The sequence below is a fragment of the Triturus cristatus genome, chromosome 10, assembly GCF_964204655.1.
Source record: "Triturus cristatus chromosome 10, aTriCri1.1, whole genome shotgun sequence".
Taxonomy (NCBI): domain Eukaryota; kingdom Metazoa; phylum Chordata; class Amphibia; order Caudata; family Salamandridae; genus Triturus; species Triturus cristatus.
Genome location: NC_140593.1, coordinates 804,345,082 through 804,360,072, shown reverse-complemented (window position 1 = coordinate 804,360,072; position 14,991 = coordinate 804,345,082). Strand labels below are relative to the sequence as shown.

At 40.4% G+C, this 14,991-nt stretch overlaps 1 protein-coding gene across 3 annotated transcripts in view; it reads left to right on the top strand.

Annotated features, from left to right (window-relative positions):
* The window catches only part of MAPK8IP3 (mitogen-activated protein kinase 8 interacting protein 3), a 597,532-nt gene that overhangs the window by 176,759 nt on the left and 405,782 nt on the right, over nt 1–14,991 (top strand). For all 3 annotated transcript variants that reach the window (XM_085628367.1, XM_085628364.1, XM_085628366.1), the window contains exons 2-3: nt 313–433; nt 6,756–6,826. In XM_085628367.1, the coding sequence (XP_085484493.1) occupies nt 313–433; nt 6,756–6,826 (192 nt within the window). The remainder of the gene's footprint in view (nt 1–312; nt 434–6,755; nt 6,827–14,991) is intronic.

Sequence of the window (14,991 nt, the reverse complement as noted above, 5' to 3'; positions counted from 1 at the left end):
ACAATTTCTCCAATCTAGACACAGCTATGGCAATAGCAACCATATAAATGAACAAATAAAAAGATCATTATTCACAAACATCATAAATGTGATAAGCAAATAAGACTCAATTTCTGTGCCTGTTTTAGCAGTGTTTTGGGCCAGCAGAGGGAAGAAGAGTTTTCTATTCTTGATCAGAGACTTCCCCCTAACTACTATTTGCACACATAGTCAATGAAATAATGTTTTATATTTGGTACACATTATCTGTAAATAATTGCTTGCATAAAGGCTGTTTTATTGACGCTCTGTTTTTCAATGATTCTATCGTAGAAGTTCATTGAGTTTGAAGATGCACTGGAACAAGAGAAGAAGGACTTACAAATTCTGGTGGAAACCCTGGAGCTTCAGTCCCGGCAGATGGAGCTCAAGGCCAAAAACTATGCAGACCAAAGTGAGTAAGCGTCTAGTAAATATCATACTTGCACCCTTTCCTACACTGTCATACTGTACTGTTACATGGTTTGAACGCTTATTAGTGGTCACTGTGACAGCAAAAAAGCTGATAGATATTCGCAGTGCTGGTGTTGAAGGTAGTAGCGCCCCTTTCTTCTTCATTATGGCACCACATTGCTTTGTGGGTTTTGTGGGAGAGCATTGGATTTATAACACTCCAACAGACCCTTATATTTAACATGCAGGTCATACAACATAACATCCAATGAGATTTTGTTGTTTGTAAGTGAAGGCTCTCTTCATAATATTTCAGTGTGTAGGAGATGATTATTAAAAGAGAAGTCACTCTTTGTTGTAGTCTTGTGTGGTGTCTAACAGACCATCTTGAAATCATTTCATGTTATCACTGCCTTCCCTCTCCATATGTGTCTGTTGGATCATCTGTTTCAGTCCTTCTCCATAATCCATAACACTTCATATTAATTTTTTTAATACAGAAAGCCATCTCCCAGGTATTCGATATGACCCCCTTGTTTATAAGAGTTGTGTCCCCATTAGATCGTCTAGTGCATGGTTTTTCAAACTTTTCATCAAATTAACTGCATTTTCATATTGTATTTTATATTTCACATTACCCAGCCTGCTTTCATTTCAAAAATTGTAAAGTGGACCATCATTCTCTTTTGATGATCTGATCCCTATAGGTAACTCACTCTCAGCTTTATATGACCCACAGGGCTTCCTGTCACTAGGTTTTAGAAATCGCGTTCTCTATGTTAGAAATTTTCATTTGATAGACAGTCTCCTGGTTCCGAATGGGCATTGATCGATTTTGTGACACAGATTACATCTACCCTCTTTCCTCCCCAATTAGTGGTCTTAGCTCACAATTCTTGAATGCCTCCAGGTTTACAGTGTGACATCAGTGGGCACCCCCCGTATCGCTCTTCAGTGTATCCATGATGGCACAGGATCAGTCATTCAGCTTTGATGGGAAAGATTGCTGTGTGTGTGTCAGGAATACTCCCCACAAAGATTCATGGACTTGCAACCCATTCCTCTGCTATGTTTCATACAAGAGAATCACCACAATGGGCACTAACTACTTGATGAGATTTTTATTAGCTTGACGACCTGATCTGTTAAGTTTGGGGTGAAGAGAAGCATGATGCCCCCTGAAGAGCCTGATACCTGTTTTTTTTTTTCACTGCACCAGCTTATGTAACTGTACTACATTTGTCCATTCTTGATGACCATTTGCTTCTCAAAGGTTGTTTTGGCAGTCTTTACATTAACGATGAACTATTGTTGTTTTTTCATGATAGAAATCTGTTTAAAAAATAATTCTTGTGTAGTAGATTCCTTTTAGCACACCGCTTTATAGAGTACACACTGCCTCAAAGTCAGGGATTGTTTCCCTACATGCATTCTGCATCCTGGAGACCTGGGTCCCGTTGTATAAAATGAATATATAATCAGCTGGACAGAAGGTAGAGAGGGTTCTATTAGCAAAGTTGAAAATTACTGCTTTCACCAGGATTCAAATTGTAGTTTGTCATAGCAAAAACAGGGCCTCCTTTGGGATGCTTCACAGAGATGAATGTTGAAATGTGAACCAAACAAAATTATTTGAGGAGAACTTGAGGGGGAGCGGGCCATAAATACTACCTTGGAGTGGCTAGTATCCATGGCCCAACGTGGCTAGTTGTGAAATCCCAAACTAGCATGGGTCACTTGTGAAAGGAATTTAACATGAAGCAAATGAAAAGGTGTACTGGGTTCTTCTTCTAGTTTCTTCCCAAATCCTTCAGTCAGGACCAAATAAAAGTGGTGCAGCAGACTGGCTAAAATTCAATCTTTAATTGAAAACAATACAAAGGGGTAGAGTAGTCTGATGTTCATTTCCAGTTTTGTGATAAGCATTCTGCCAGGAGACTGCTCTGACAGATAATTGGGTTTCCCAAGCTGCAGCAAAGAAGCAGAGAAAACTGGAGAATGTGTTGTATCTCCCTCCTCTTGCAGAGAAACCGGATTGAGTGTGGCAGCTTTGTATATAAGTGTTTGTCCAGCAACTGTGTCTTCGGGATGGAGGCATGTGGTCGCCATTTGGCCACTCAGAGTGTTAGTTATTGCACTTCACAGCCATGCTCTGTGGCTGTGGATGCTCATTACGTGGTTGGGCTTGTCTCTTGTACAAGCCAACATGTTCATGGTAAGGGCTAGTGTTTTGTGTTTAAGATGGCAAGGAAGTCTGTCCTCCCAGCCCTGCCACAGAGGCTTGTGGTCAAGCGGGAAGATGCCTCATCCCCATCGTCAACCTTTGCAAGGTGCTAGAAGCACTACCGTCTAAAGGAGTGCCGTTCCAATGAAACAACTTTAAATACAGTTATGTACGCAAAGGTCATCTCCTTAGTGCTCCATGAGATACCCTTGTAGATAATTAATTTTGTTTCCTAGTGTTTCTATAGGAGCTTTGTGTTGAAAATTAAGTTCTCTTCACTCCACTGATTGAAATCCCAAAAGGAAGCATAATTCTCTATCTGTAGTGCTCTGTTGCATCCACCTAATGATAGTACAAGTGCTTTTGATAGCACAGGGAGGAGATGTGGCCAAACAGTCAGAGCTGCCGATTTTGGAACGCAGACCCATTTTCCTGATCTTGGCTCAATATCCTGCGATTCTGGGCAAATCACTTAATCTACCCATACCTGAAAAAAGTATCATATAATCCGGTGCGCATGTAAAGCTCTGCACTGTCTTTGGGCCAAGTTCTTGCTATATTAAGCTGTAAAAAAAAATACTTCATTTCACCCTTCAGTTCTTTTTCAGATAGAAGCATCATTCCCAAATGTATCACTGAATTTGTATAGAAATTAAATCAAGCTCCCTCAAAAGGCTCATATGAGATTTCATTTAACTGAAATATGTTTGGCTCTAGTTATTCAATTTGGTTGTCTGGTATATAGGGCTATGTTTCTTTCTATAGTTCATAAGTGGGCAAAGCAGTAGATAAGAAGAACTTCCCCACTGATAGTATTCTTGTTTGGGAATCGGAGCAGCCACTCTACATAGTGCTAAATGAATCCTGAATTCTCTTTACGTCTCGTTCGTAAGGATCACCTGATACATACTCAAACACCAAGGCAGTAAGGTTTCCTAGGAACTAATTTGGTTCACCCTCGCTTATATGAAATGAGTTGTTAGTGCTTGACGAAGCAGAGTTAATTATCTATGCCCAGGAGGCATAATAGATTGCTGAGCCTTATGGACAGAAGTTATGGCCGACTTGATATTTAATGAAATGGTTGAACTGACGTTAAGTCACATTTTATAGAATACACAGACCTGTATGTATGTAAATTTTGGTTGGGATGCTACCCCTTTGTCTCAATAAGCTCTGCCTTTAAATAGTCACAAACTTCAACTAAATGTGCTTGTAAGCAGGGCGTCGACTCTGTGTGCTGCCCCTCTTCGTACTATTCAGTCCTCTTGTAATCCACCACCCTTCTTTATCAGATTCTCTTGTATATGAAAACCACCAATATGGTATTATAGTGTGGGTCACAGCAGCCCCTATCCAATGTGGTAATGAGATACTCTCATGCCATAAGAGCAGCTACAGTCTGTAGCCTCCATTGACAGTGAGAGACGTCAATGGAGCATCAGCCAGGCTATCTTATATCCAGTGGAACAGCAAGCAAGGGACCCACATCTGGGCATGGCCTTATCCACAATCTAGCCTGGCTGATGAGGGAGGATACCCTCTAAAGGGTTCCAGGTTGCTTGTTTCCGGTCCTCTGAGGACCTGCCTGGCAGTTTGGGCTGGACTGTTCCCATGAAGAGGAGAGTCAAGAATGATTTGCATATGACTGGGTCCAAACCGAGGTGGCATTGTGAACAAAAGAACAAGGGATTAAACCCAGATCTATTGACTGGGGGTGAGTGGTTGAAAAATTCAGTACTCTGTCCATTATCTTGTGTTTGCTATCATTCCTAACAGCTATCACTATCGTACTTTCTGTCACTCTGATGAAATACCCATGACACCACATCCTGGTGTCTGTGTCTCTTTTCCAGAAATCATGTCTTACTCTGGTGATGTCTGTGTATATATTTTCTTTTTGAGTGTCTAGGGTGGGTGGGTGATCATGTACCCTGTTGACCCATTTTTTTTGTTACTGAATTACCAAGCATACACAAAGCAATAAGAGTCTGCACACAAAAGCACTACATTCAAAGTCACTACTAGACTGCTGGAAGATGTAACGCACAATCCTAAGATCGGGACTTTGAGGTGTCTCAAAATATAACGGATATGAAACCTTGAGGAAATACCAGGCTACACTCTTCATAAATCTATAAAGTATCTGAACTACATCTGTAAAAAAATTATATTCAATTAAAGAGCAGTCTAAAGAGCAACAATATATTTTGTATTGCGTTGTAGATCAGTGTTTCTTAAACCTTTGACTTCTGTGGACCCCACAGAATAATTACTGGAACCTGGTGACCCCCACTCAATCATCATTGGAATCCGGGGACCACCCACAGATTCATTAATGGAAGCCAGGGACCCCAGCATGACAATTTCCGATGATTTGAACAGCAAAACAAGGCACACAAAAAATACAGAAACAAGCATTCATCAAACAAATACACAAATGAAAAATGTATTTAATTCACCAACATATATATATATATAAAAATAATTGCATTTTAATCAGAAGGTTAGAGTTTGTCTAACTTCAATTGAAATCACTTATCGTCCATAGTATTTTGTGTTTGAGGCACTTGCACTGCTCCTGTGAATCAATCTGATTATACTTACTTAATTTGTAGCCACCAATTTCAAATTCCTTAACAATTACAGAAAGTTCAAATATTTTTATTTGTGCATTTTTCTCCTTTATTTATCTACACTTTATTAATCTGCAAATATTATTTAATTTTCTCTGCAGTCACAGACCCCCTGAGTAGGGTTTGCGGACCCCCAGAGGTCACTGGACCATAGGTTAAGAACCACTGTTCTATATTAACAGAATACCAATTGAAAATAACATAGAGTTCGTTTTGTATGGGCTTTTGAAAGTGAAGTGAGTTACCTATAAATCTTGTGAATGTAGACAGTTTGTCACCACAAGTTGAGGTGATGCAATATAAAAAAGAGTGGAGCAGATTTTACACCTGAAGAGTAGCTCTGATTTAGAGTTGAATGTTAATTGTCATGCCTCTGTAGGATTAACAGAGAGCACTAAATGCAGCAATGACCGCTAAATGGGTACTAAATTCTTTTGCACATTTTGCCTGGTTACTCTGTGCAAACAAGTAAATCAGGTGCAAAACTAAGCGGTAACAAAACACAGATGTAATTTGTTCCAGGGTGAGTTTTTACTGCATATGTGTTGCCAGCCTATAAATGATAACAAGGGTCCTAGTTGGAAATTGTAATATTTGAATTGTGTAGTTGATGGCGAGAAAATGCTGAATTTATCATACAGAGAGATATTCTAGTTACCCGCCGGCATGTCACCTGCCTCTTTATCTAAACCTATGTATACGTCACACAAAAACCCCATCTTCTTCAGCCAGAAATCTCACTGCGCTCTTGAACCCCGGCATGTACCAGGAATCATTCATGGCCACTAGGGCCAGGGTAGCCAGGTACCATGTTTCAAATCAACATAAAAGCCACTCCGACATTCCCTTCCATGTTAGCAAGTCACTGATCCCTGCACTAGTCCTTATCAAACACTACTATTTCAACATTCTACTTGTAGTCCTTCACCCTTTTATCTTCTCATCACTGAATAAATCCTTCCCTAACTGTCCATACTAGCAACATACCATCAGCCAGGTTCTACCAAAACCTCCCTATGTTAAATTGAAGTTCACATTCCTTGAATTACTGGGGCCCTACTTTTGGAAATTGCTTCCAGTTGATCTGTATTAGTCACTTCACTTAATTCATTTAATTCTGCTCTCAAAGCCCACCTGCCACTACAAGAATCTGCTATCTCCTAAACACATACATAAATATGAGCCATATGACAATATTGTACAGTATCATTTGTATTGTTCTGTTATATTACTGTCATCACTCACCAATCATCAGACCAGTCACTTCATCCTTTGTGCAGTTATCTAGTAATAACTTTATTAACTTACACACCACTATTATTATAGAAGTGTTCCTTGTGTTGATGAAAAGTATTTTTTTGCAGAATTGCACTGAAGGAGAGTAATATCATAGACATGTGATTAATTTGGTGGGTTGTGTTTAAACCTACTTTTGCCTAGTCTCATGGAGTTCTTTCTTTCAGTTACTCGTCTGGAAGAGCGGGAGTCGGAAATGAAGAAAGAGTACAATGCCCTGCATCAGCGCCATACAGAGGTATGAGAGGTCATACTTAAGTGCCTACTTAGTAGGAAGCCATCTTCCTTAACTGTGACAAGCAGACACGCCTGTAATGTACACAGATAGAGACATTCACTTAATGCACAGAATGGGGACTAGTTCTGTCTAGCATGGCTCAGATGATTGCTCTCCAAAGAGCTGTTGAAATATTTTGGTTGTATGCTTTGTTCTCATATATGTATCTGAACAGGGATAGACTCACCACCACTCGACTGGTAAATAGGTCTCAATGAGGTTCTCCTGATCTTAATATTCTCTCAAAGTCTTTTTTCCTTGTGCAGACAAATATTTCTTCCACATATTTAGCTCGATGATGCCTCGCCAGGTTTCGGGTATGGACTGCTCTATAAAAACACAAATTTACCGCTACTAATGCCAGAGTTTTGCCTGAATAATTGTATTAAATTCTCATAACTGCTAGGTGACAATCTCAGTGTTTTTATATAGAAAATTCAAGGATTTTGGTAGAACAGTGCTGGATACTGTTCTGTTGTTATGACCAAGCAAATTTCCTGGAAAGTACAGCATTCTTAGATTTGCCAGGCATAGACTCCACACAATTAAACAAAGAACAGAAGTGACCCCTTTTTAACCAGTGCGCGCCCTTAGGAAACCTGAATTCACCTCTACCAGCCGTACTACCTGCTGAAGCAATAACTGCAGACCAGTCTTAGATCTTCCATTTTCTCCATGCTTCTGAATGGATCTGAGATTAACTAATGCAAGTCAAGTCTAGAAAAGTGTTCATTTCGTGAGACTCTCCAGGCTGATTTTAGGCCTGGACTTGGAAGTCTGTTCTGTTCAATGTCCTCATCCTCCATTCTCCAAAGAATAGAAGCAGTGTTGGCCCTTTCTTCTGTTTGACCCTTCAGCCCAGTGAACATTCTAGTACTGGCACAAACTGCCGTCATGGCAGTCAGTTCCTGTCAATGCATTGTAAGTTTGATGGATGACTCAGTCAACATGATGGAGCTGTATGGCAAACCTGTAATTTCTTTTTTTTTTTCAAAAAGAAAATCCAAAAGCGGGCTTTCCAAATAAAAAAAAACAATGCCCCCATCTTTGCTTGTTTGCTTCGATGGTGAGGAGGCGTTGAGCACTTTCCATTGCCCCTTACCATCATGTTTTTCCTGGCGCCAATGAAAATCGACTGTATGTCTGCCCATCTAAATTAGGTGTACCAAAAAACATAGGCAGGTCAAATTGGATTTTTTTCATGAGAATCTAGTCTTGTTAAAAAAAAAAATCTATTTTCTTATGGATGTTACTTCTATCCACAGATGAAAATACAAATAACAAAAAAATATTTAATCACAGTAGTAAGCTTCCATATAAAAACAAAATGCAAAAATGTGTAACAAGTGAGTAATGAGGGAATTCAATCAGTCTTCCAGTCCGATTCTCATCAGGGGAACTCTCCCAGTCAGCACGTGCAGTTGCCACGCCGTGCATACCTTGCTCTTTGAATTAATCTATGCAGACCTGCTATCAGCACGCCGCCCTTTGCTTTTCGAAAATGTACAGTTCACAATGCACAGCATCCAGCTGGAAATGTTGCAATTCAGTTTTATATATATAAGAAAATCAGCTGATTGAAGAACTGGCTGCCACCAGCAATACTCAAGGATTCATTTCTGGGGTACGAATTTATAGAGGTCCCTGTCCTTGTGGATTGATTTTTCCATCGCAGCAACTTGACCCGAGCAAGATACCTGGTGTGTAACATTCTGTCCTGATGATGACCTTCCAATAAAACCAAGGTCTAGACTCCTTTGACTACAGACCTATATAGACCCTACCCATTGACCCCAAACTAGATATAGCTGAAGGAGTGAATAGTCTTCCTCTTGATTGTGATCCAGTTTCGAACTTGTTACTCACATTTTCACTTTGTTCACCTATGTGAGCACTGGATCAACCATAACTATTGTAATTTTGAAAAAATATTTGTATTATCTTTTTATTAACAGTTGGGCTTTAAATTAACCTAAGTTAGGTAGGTGAACATATAGCCAAACATCCGTCGGCCCTTACTCAGTCGAGCCATCTAAGAGGTTTGACCACTGCAAAGATGAAGGAGCATCCACTATGTCTAAATTGGACAGGCCGACAATAATAGTGGTCGGGAGGGAGCTCCGTTGCCATTGTGAAGGTGTTCGCTCTCCAACAACATTTAAATCAGTCCCTTAGTTTTTATATCAGGTCTGGTCTTTGTAAGCTGTTAGGTTTATTCTTTCTCTCGTAAACAAAATGACCAGATCAGCCACAAAACAGACATAAGTTATGAATATGTCTTCTTTTTTCTTTCTTCTTTGAGAGGGGACTTTAACATTGCCTAATTGAATGGGTAGATTAAGTTCTGTGTTTTTATTTTCCTATAAAAATGGATGTACTACCAACCTTTCTGTCCATGCCTTACCTTTTTCAGAACACCATCCATTCAGATGATGATCTAACTACATTACCAACTGTGTAAGCTCTTCACACTTAATAGGCGGTTCTTCTACCTGCACCAGTGCATCAATTGAGTTACTTCATAGACCTTAGTAAAATAATTCTACTCTTTTCTCTTGAGGCAACCCAATGTTCACTACTAAACGAATAAATGCGAGTATGTTACTCAACAATTCTTGATGGCCCTTTTTAAGCTCATTAAATCATTATCCTGACAAAAAGTATGTGACTTCCTTTCCTTTATTTACTCACAGAGACAGTAATGGGTAATTTGGTTAAACTAAAGGAAGGATCAAATTAGCAGAGTTCCAGTTTAAATATGATAAAACAAGGGCTTCTTCAGTTTGTCTTTCCTGCGGGTTATGGAATAGAGCAAACATTTTTTGATCACCAGCAAATCTTTCAGAAGATGTTAATAGTAAATTGGAAGTTACTAGCGGGTTGGAATGTGGTTAGAACGTAGATGTCAAGAGCTGGTCTTCTGGGTGACGCTTGCAGAGTCCTCTTTGCGCGAAGATAAGGTTGTTTACTTCTAGAGGCAGACGTGGATGCCAGATTGGAACAAGAAGTGTGGAACTGCTCCAGAAAATGGGAGGAGAAAAACTGCTGGCCAAGCAACAGAGTAACATGCATAGAATAGTAGCATAGAATGGTAGCAGGACTCAGAATCCATGGAGTCCAGTGAGCGAGCAGTGATAGAGGAACAATTGCGACAAAACTGGACAACTCAGTGGAGCTCCTTTTGTAGAGAAAGAAATCAGGAAATGACCCATTTTTGAAAATGGTGTCTACCCATCATGAATTGGACAGAAAGGAGGATATAAACATAACTAATTCTCTTCAGAGTGTGTTTTTCACTTTAATAACATCGGACTTAACTTATCCCTATGTAGTGTGTGTTGAGGTCTTCTACCACTCCCTTTGGATTTGATTCAAACATGATTTCTGAAATGGAAACATAATCTAAAAAGAGCCTTGACCTAGCATGTGATTCATGTGGCTAATTGAGGGTCTTTTCTAATGTTGACACAAGATGCACATCTATTACCTGCATCATGGTCAGAAATCAAAAGAATGTAAAATTTGAAGGACATTCTCAGCCAAAACCCTTAGCGACTGTGAGGAAAGACTCCTGATGCCTACATAAATGAAAGGATGCTGACACACACTCTCCTTCTGGGTAAGAATCAGTGTCAAGCACCCCTCCTGTGCAGGCTAAAGAAATGCAGACTAGCACCACTTGGAGATCACCATACCTCCAAAAAAGGCACATTCATCAGAAGGCTTGGCCTGCACCTCATATGAGCTCCCGGGCAAAATAGACAAAAAGGTCCTGAAAAGGCCTTTCTATCCCATTAATCATTTGACTGAGTGTGAACCAAAAAAGTGAAGTCTTTACATCTATGCCACCATTTGCATCTCTTGATGTAAAGAAGGAAAAGTAGATTCCATCATTGATTGCCTCTCCATCAATGGCTTAATTACCAATAGAGTAGTAGGGACACTTCTTTCCGTCGTCAGTCCCTGTCGATGATCCATCATTGATGATACCACAGATGGGTAGGCTGAAACCACTATTGAGGAAGCCTCCATTATTGGCAAACCTGTCAAACACAACAATATCAACTACCAGCCCAACAACGATGGACCCCTGATCTACATTAGCCCTGTTCACTGCCCCTCCAATGACTACCAATTGACAGCCTCATTGAGGATGATGTCCACAAAGATGGTAGACATGTTGATGGTAGACCAATCAACGCTTGACCAGGGAAGGAGTAGCATCCTTCTGCTATTTTACTAGAACATACTTAACCTAGTAAAATTCCTCCTCAACCACCCAACAAGCTCCTGTAAACGGAAGCATATGAAAAATCTGACACAGATGACCCCTATATGGCTGCTTACAATCCTGGACAAGTAAAAATGAAATACTAGGACACAGAGGAGGAGTGTACCTATTTGCCAGTCTACTGTCAAAATTGTCAGCAACCAGTGCATCATTCAAATTATCTTATGTTTCGTTACAAAGTCGGATCAAATGGGGAGAGGAGTTGGCCTAACAGCTAGGGCAGTCGACCTCGAATCTGGGGAACTGGACAATGACGCTGAACGTCCTGTGATTCTGGGCAAATCACTTAATCTCCCCATGCCTTAAAAGAATGAATGTAATGTAACTGGTGCTATGTAAAGCGCTCTGATACCCGATTTGGGTCAAGTTCGCACTATACAAAACTGCAAATAAAAATAAATGATTCTGCTTTTTGTGATCACTGTTATCTTGGCATTTCAGTCTACGAGAAATGTTAGGACAGAGGTATGATTCAGGTGCCAATCAACCTCATTTGCAAGCTCTGTCTTATGACTTTGATTTTCCTTCAGAGGTCTCATACGCAGCAACCACCAGCAGCCCCTCAAGATGTGTCTCCATCTCCACAGGAAATTCCTAGGCTTGATGCCTGAAAGCAATTTGATGCAGCAGCACCCTTTCCTCTAACTCCATTGCCTCTAAATCCACCCTTGGCTGATCTGCTATCAAGACCTTTGCAGGTATATAAGTCAGATGATGACCAGTATTCTGACAAAGAAGCTAGAGAGCTTCCAGAGTCTTCTAGACCAAGAGAAAATGAGTGGGATGACTATATAGTGCCGATAGTAGAGCCGACCACCCCTATCCATTAGACCAACCGCCTGACGACATTGCCAGGTTTCAAGGCCGTTTGGGAGGGCATCCAGAAAATGTGACATTTCGGAAATGAGCAGAGAGATTTACTGCTTTCTCTACTACTTTAGAGAGCAAGTCAGAAAGTTGGTGAAAGCAATACTTTTTATAGGCCACCTGTGGCAGGTGGGATGCAGACACTAATGATGATTTGCAAATTGTACCCAGACTGCATAAAAAATGGAAGATGCCTGACAACACCCCTTTCTCCCTTTTCGCCACCCCAAGGTAGATTAAGTAGGACTCAAGTAGCCCAGAGAAGATCAAGAAACACTTGAACACCATCCAAAGCTCCACTCGTGAGTGAAGGACGATAAATGGATGCTTTTGGAAACTGGATTCTTTCCAAGGTGGCCACAGCAATTAAAGCAGCTAACTCTATTGAAATACTGAGCAGATACCCTTATCAGCTATTGCTGCATAAAGCACTCTGCCTTGACCTACTACCAGATGAAAAGAAACAGGAAATTAAAGCTATCTTTCACAAGGGGGGAAAAGCATTGGCTGCAATTATCAACTCTGCAGTGGCAGCGAGTAGCCTTGGATTCTTCCAGCTGGTAAGTATGACTGTCTTAAGGAGATAAGATTGGCTGTGGGCAACCTCTTTTAAACATGAAGTACACAACAGGATTCAGGATGTGCCCGTTGATGGAGAATTCTTGGTTCTGAAGCATGTTGATGATGTTCTGCAGAACATAAAAGCTGATACTGATACAGTTCTATCACTTGTAGCCTTGTAACAGTGACACAGCCCTTTCAGGGAGGTCGAGGTGGATACCAGCGCTACAGACCTCCCTATTACTAACCAAAGTTGCAATACCACCAGTAATGTGGTTCCCAAAAGCAGCAGTCTGACAGACTATGTGCCACTTTCTCAGGTGCATAGCAAGAATTAACTAAGACACTGAGGTGGTCAGTCTAAGTTGCAAGAGGAGGGTCACTGACTGCCTGTGGCACAGGCGACCATTAATCCCAAATCCTGGAATTGTGGGCCTATAGTTGGCTGGATATCAGCTTTTTGGAAGGAGTAGGCACAAATAGCATTGTACTAGTAGGTGGAGGATCTCATCCAATTTGCACATACCCTGGAATTTGCTCAGCGCTTTTCTCGAAAAGCACCACCCAAGTTAAAGCATAAGTATCTGTATTTGCTAAAAGATGATCCTTGTGGTACAGAAGAGAGCTATCGAATCAGTCCCTAATGAATATTGCAACATAGGCTTTTACTTGAGATTTTTTTTCATAAAGAAAGAAAACAGGACAGTGGAGTTTAATCCAATGCCTGTCCTAAATAAACATCTTCTTTGAAAAGGAATTATTTTGCATGGTAACTTTTCAGATGCTGCAGATGCTGTTGATGGAAAAGCAGTTCATGGAATCCTTAGACCGCCAACATGTCTGCATCCATATCCTCATTTGCTGCAAACATCGAATATTTCTCAGACTTGGGGTGACCGGTTGCCTAATGACTAGGACGCTCGACCTCGGACCTGGGGAACTGGGTTCGAGTCTCGGTAATGACGTTGAACATCCTGTGATTCTGGGCAAATCACTTAATCTCCCCGTGCCTAACAAAGAATGAATGTGTGTCCTCATGTAACGTAACTGGTGCTATGTAAAGCGCTCTGATACCTGATTGGATTCAGGTCAAGTTTGAGCTATATAAAACTCTGCAAAAAATGTGTTTTTTAAAAGAATTCAAAGTCCTCCCAATTAGGCTCACATCATCTCCAAGAGCACTGATGAAATGCATGACACCAGTCACCACACATCTACAATGGTTAGGTCATTAAGTGTTTTCATACTTCGACAACTGGTTGGTGGAGAACCCTTCTGTACAGTCCACAAAGAAAGCTGCCTCTCAACTATTCAACAATCTAGAGTTGAAGCTCAAGAAAGACAAATTATCCCTACAATCACTGCACAGGATTCAATTTCTGAAGGAGCTGCTAGACTGAGAAAAACACTAGGGTGTACCCTTTGAAAGAAAACCAATTGAGCCTCACTACATCTGCAAGTTAACAGCAAAGATAATCACATGTGAAGATGTGCATATCAAAGCGGCTCTTAGGCATGTAGTCCTCATGCACAATACCCACTCCATTCTGCTGGTTAAGAATGTAACCAATAGAGGAGGAACAGATAAGCAGTGGGCTCAGATATCAGTATCCTTTGATGATCGAATACTTGTCACAGGAAAAAACAAGAACACTCTTTCCTATTGGCCCTCTTCAGAGAAGCTATAGGTGGGCTTGTTGTTCCTGCATAAAGAGATTCTGTCACAGGGACAAGGGGGAAAATCACATGACAATCATGGGAAAAGCTACTTTAAAATGAAGCATGTTAATATGAAAAAATGTCAGGAGATGCCAATGGGCAGAGATGCCCTATCATAAGAGGGCATAATTGCCATTTCATAAGAGGGCATAACCTGATACAATCTTCAAGATACTTTAAGACCAATTCTAAATGGCTTATCGGGTTAGAGAAGCTAGTTGGGACTGCTTAAAGTACCTTACAAACACTTCTTTCCACTTTTTAGAGTATTCCACAATCAGCATAGCCACATTTTTGAGTTGTAGAGCATACACATTTCCTTTCATGTGTTTTTAACAAGTCTTTGGCAAATCAAAATATGGATTCTGTAGTGCTAACAAAATGTTGTTTCCTGATATCTTTCAAATGAGACCAGTTCTCATCCGAATCAAACGGAATCGCTAAATAAATAAAGGTATGCACATGCTTAAAATTAGTACCAAGTTTCACATTTCTTTGACCAAAAATCATAGTAAATGTTTTACCCCTTTTTGTTTTTAAATCACGCTCATCCATTTAGCTTGCAAATGCATCCAGTAATCTTTGCAGGTCGTTCGCGGTTCTATACATCTACAAAAGCAGAATCGTAATGAGACAATCACCAGATTTGGCATATCCAAACCCTTTTTGTACAAGATAAAATTCTAAA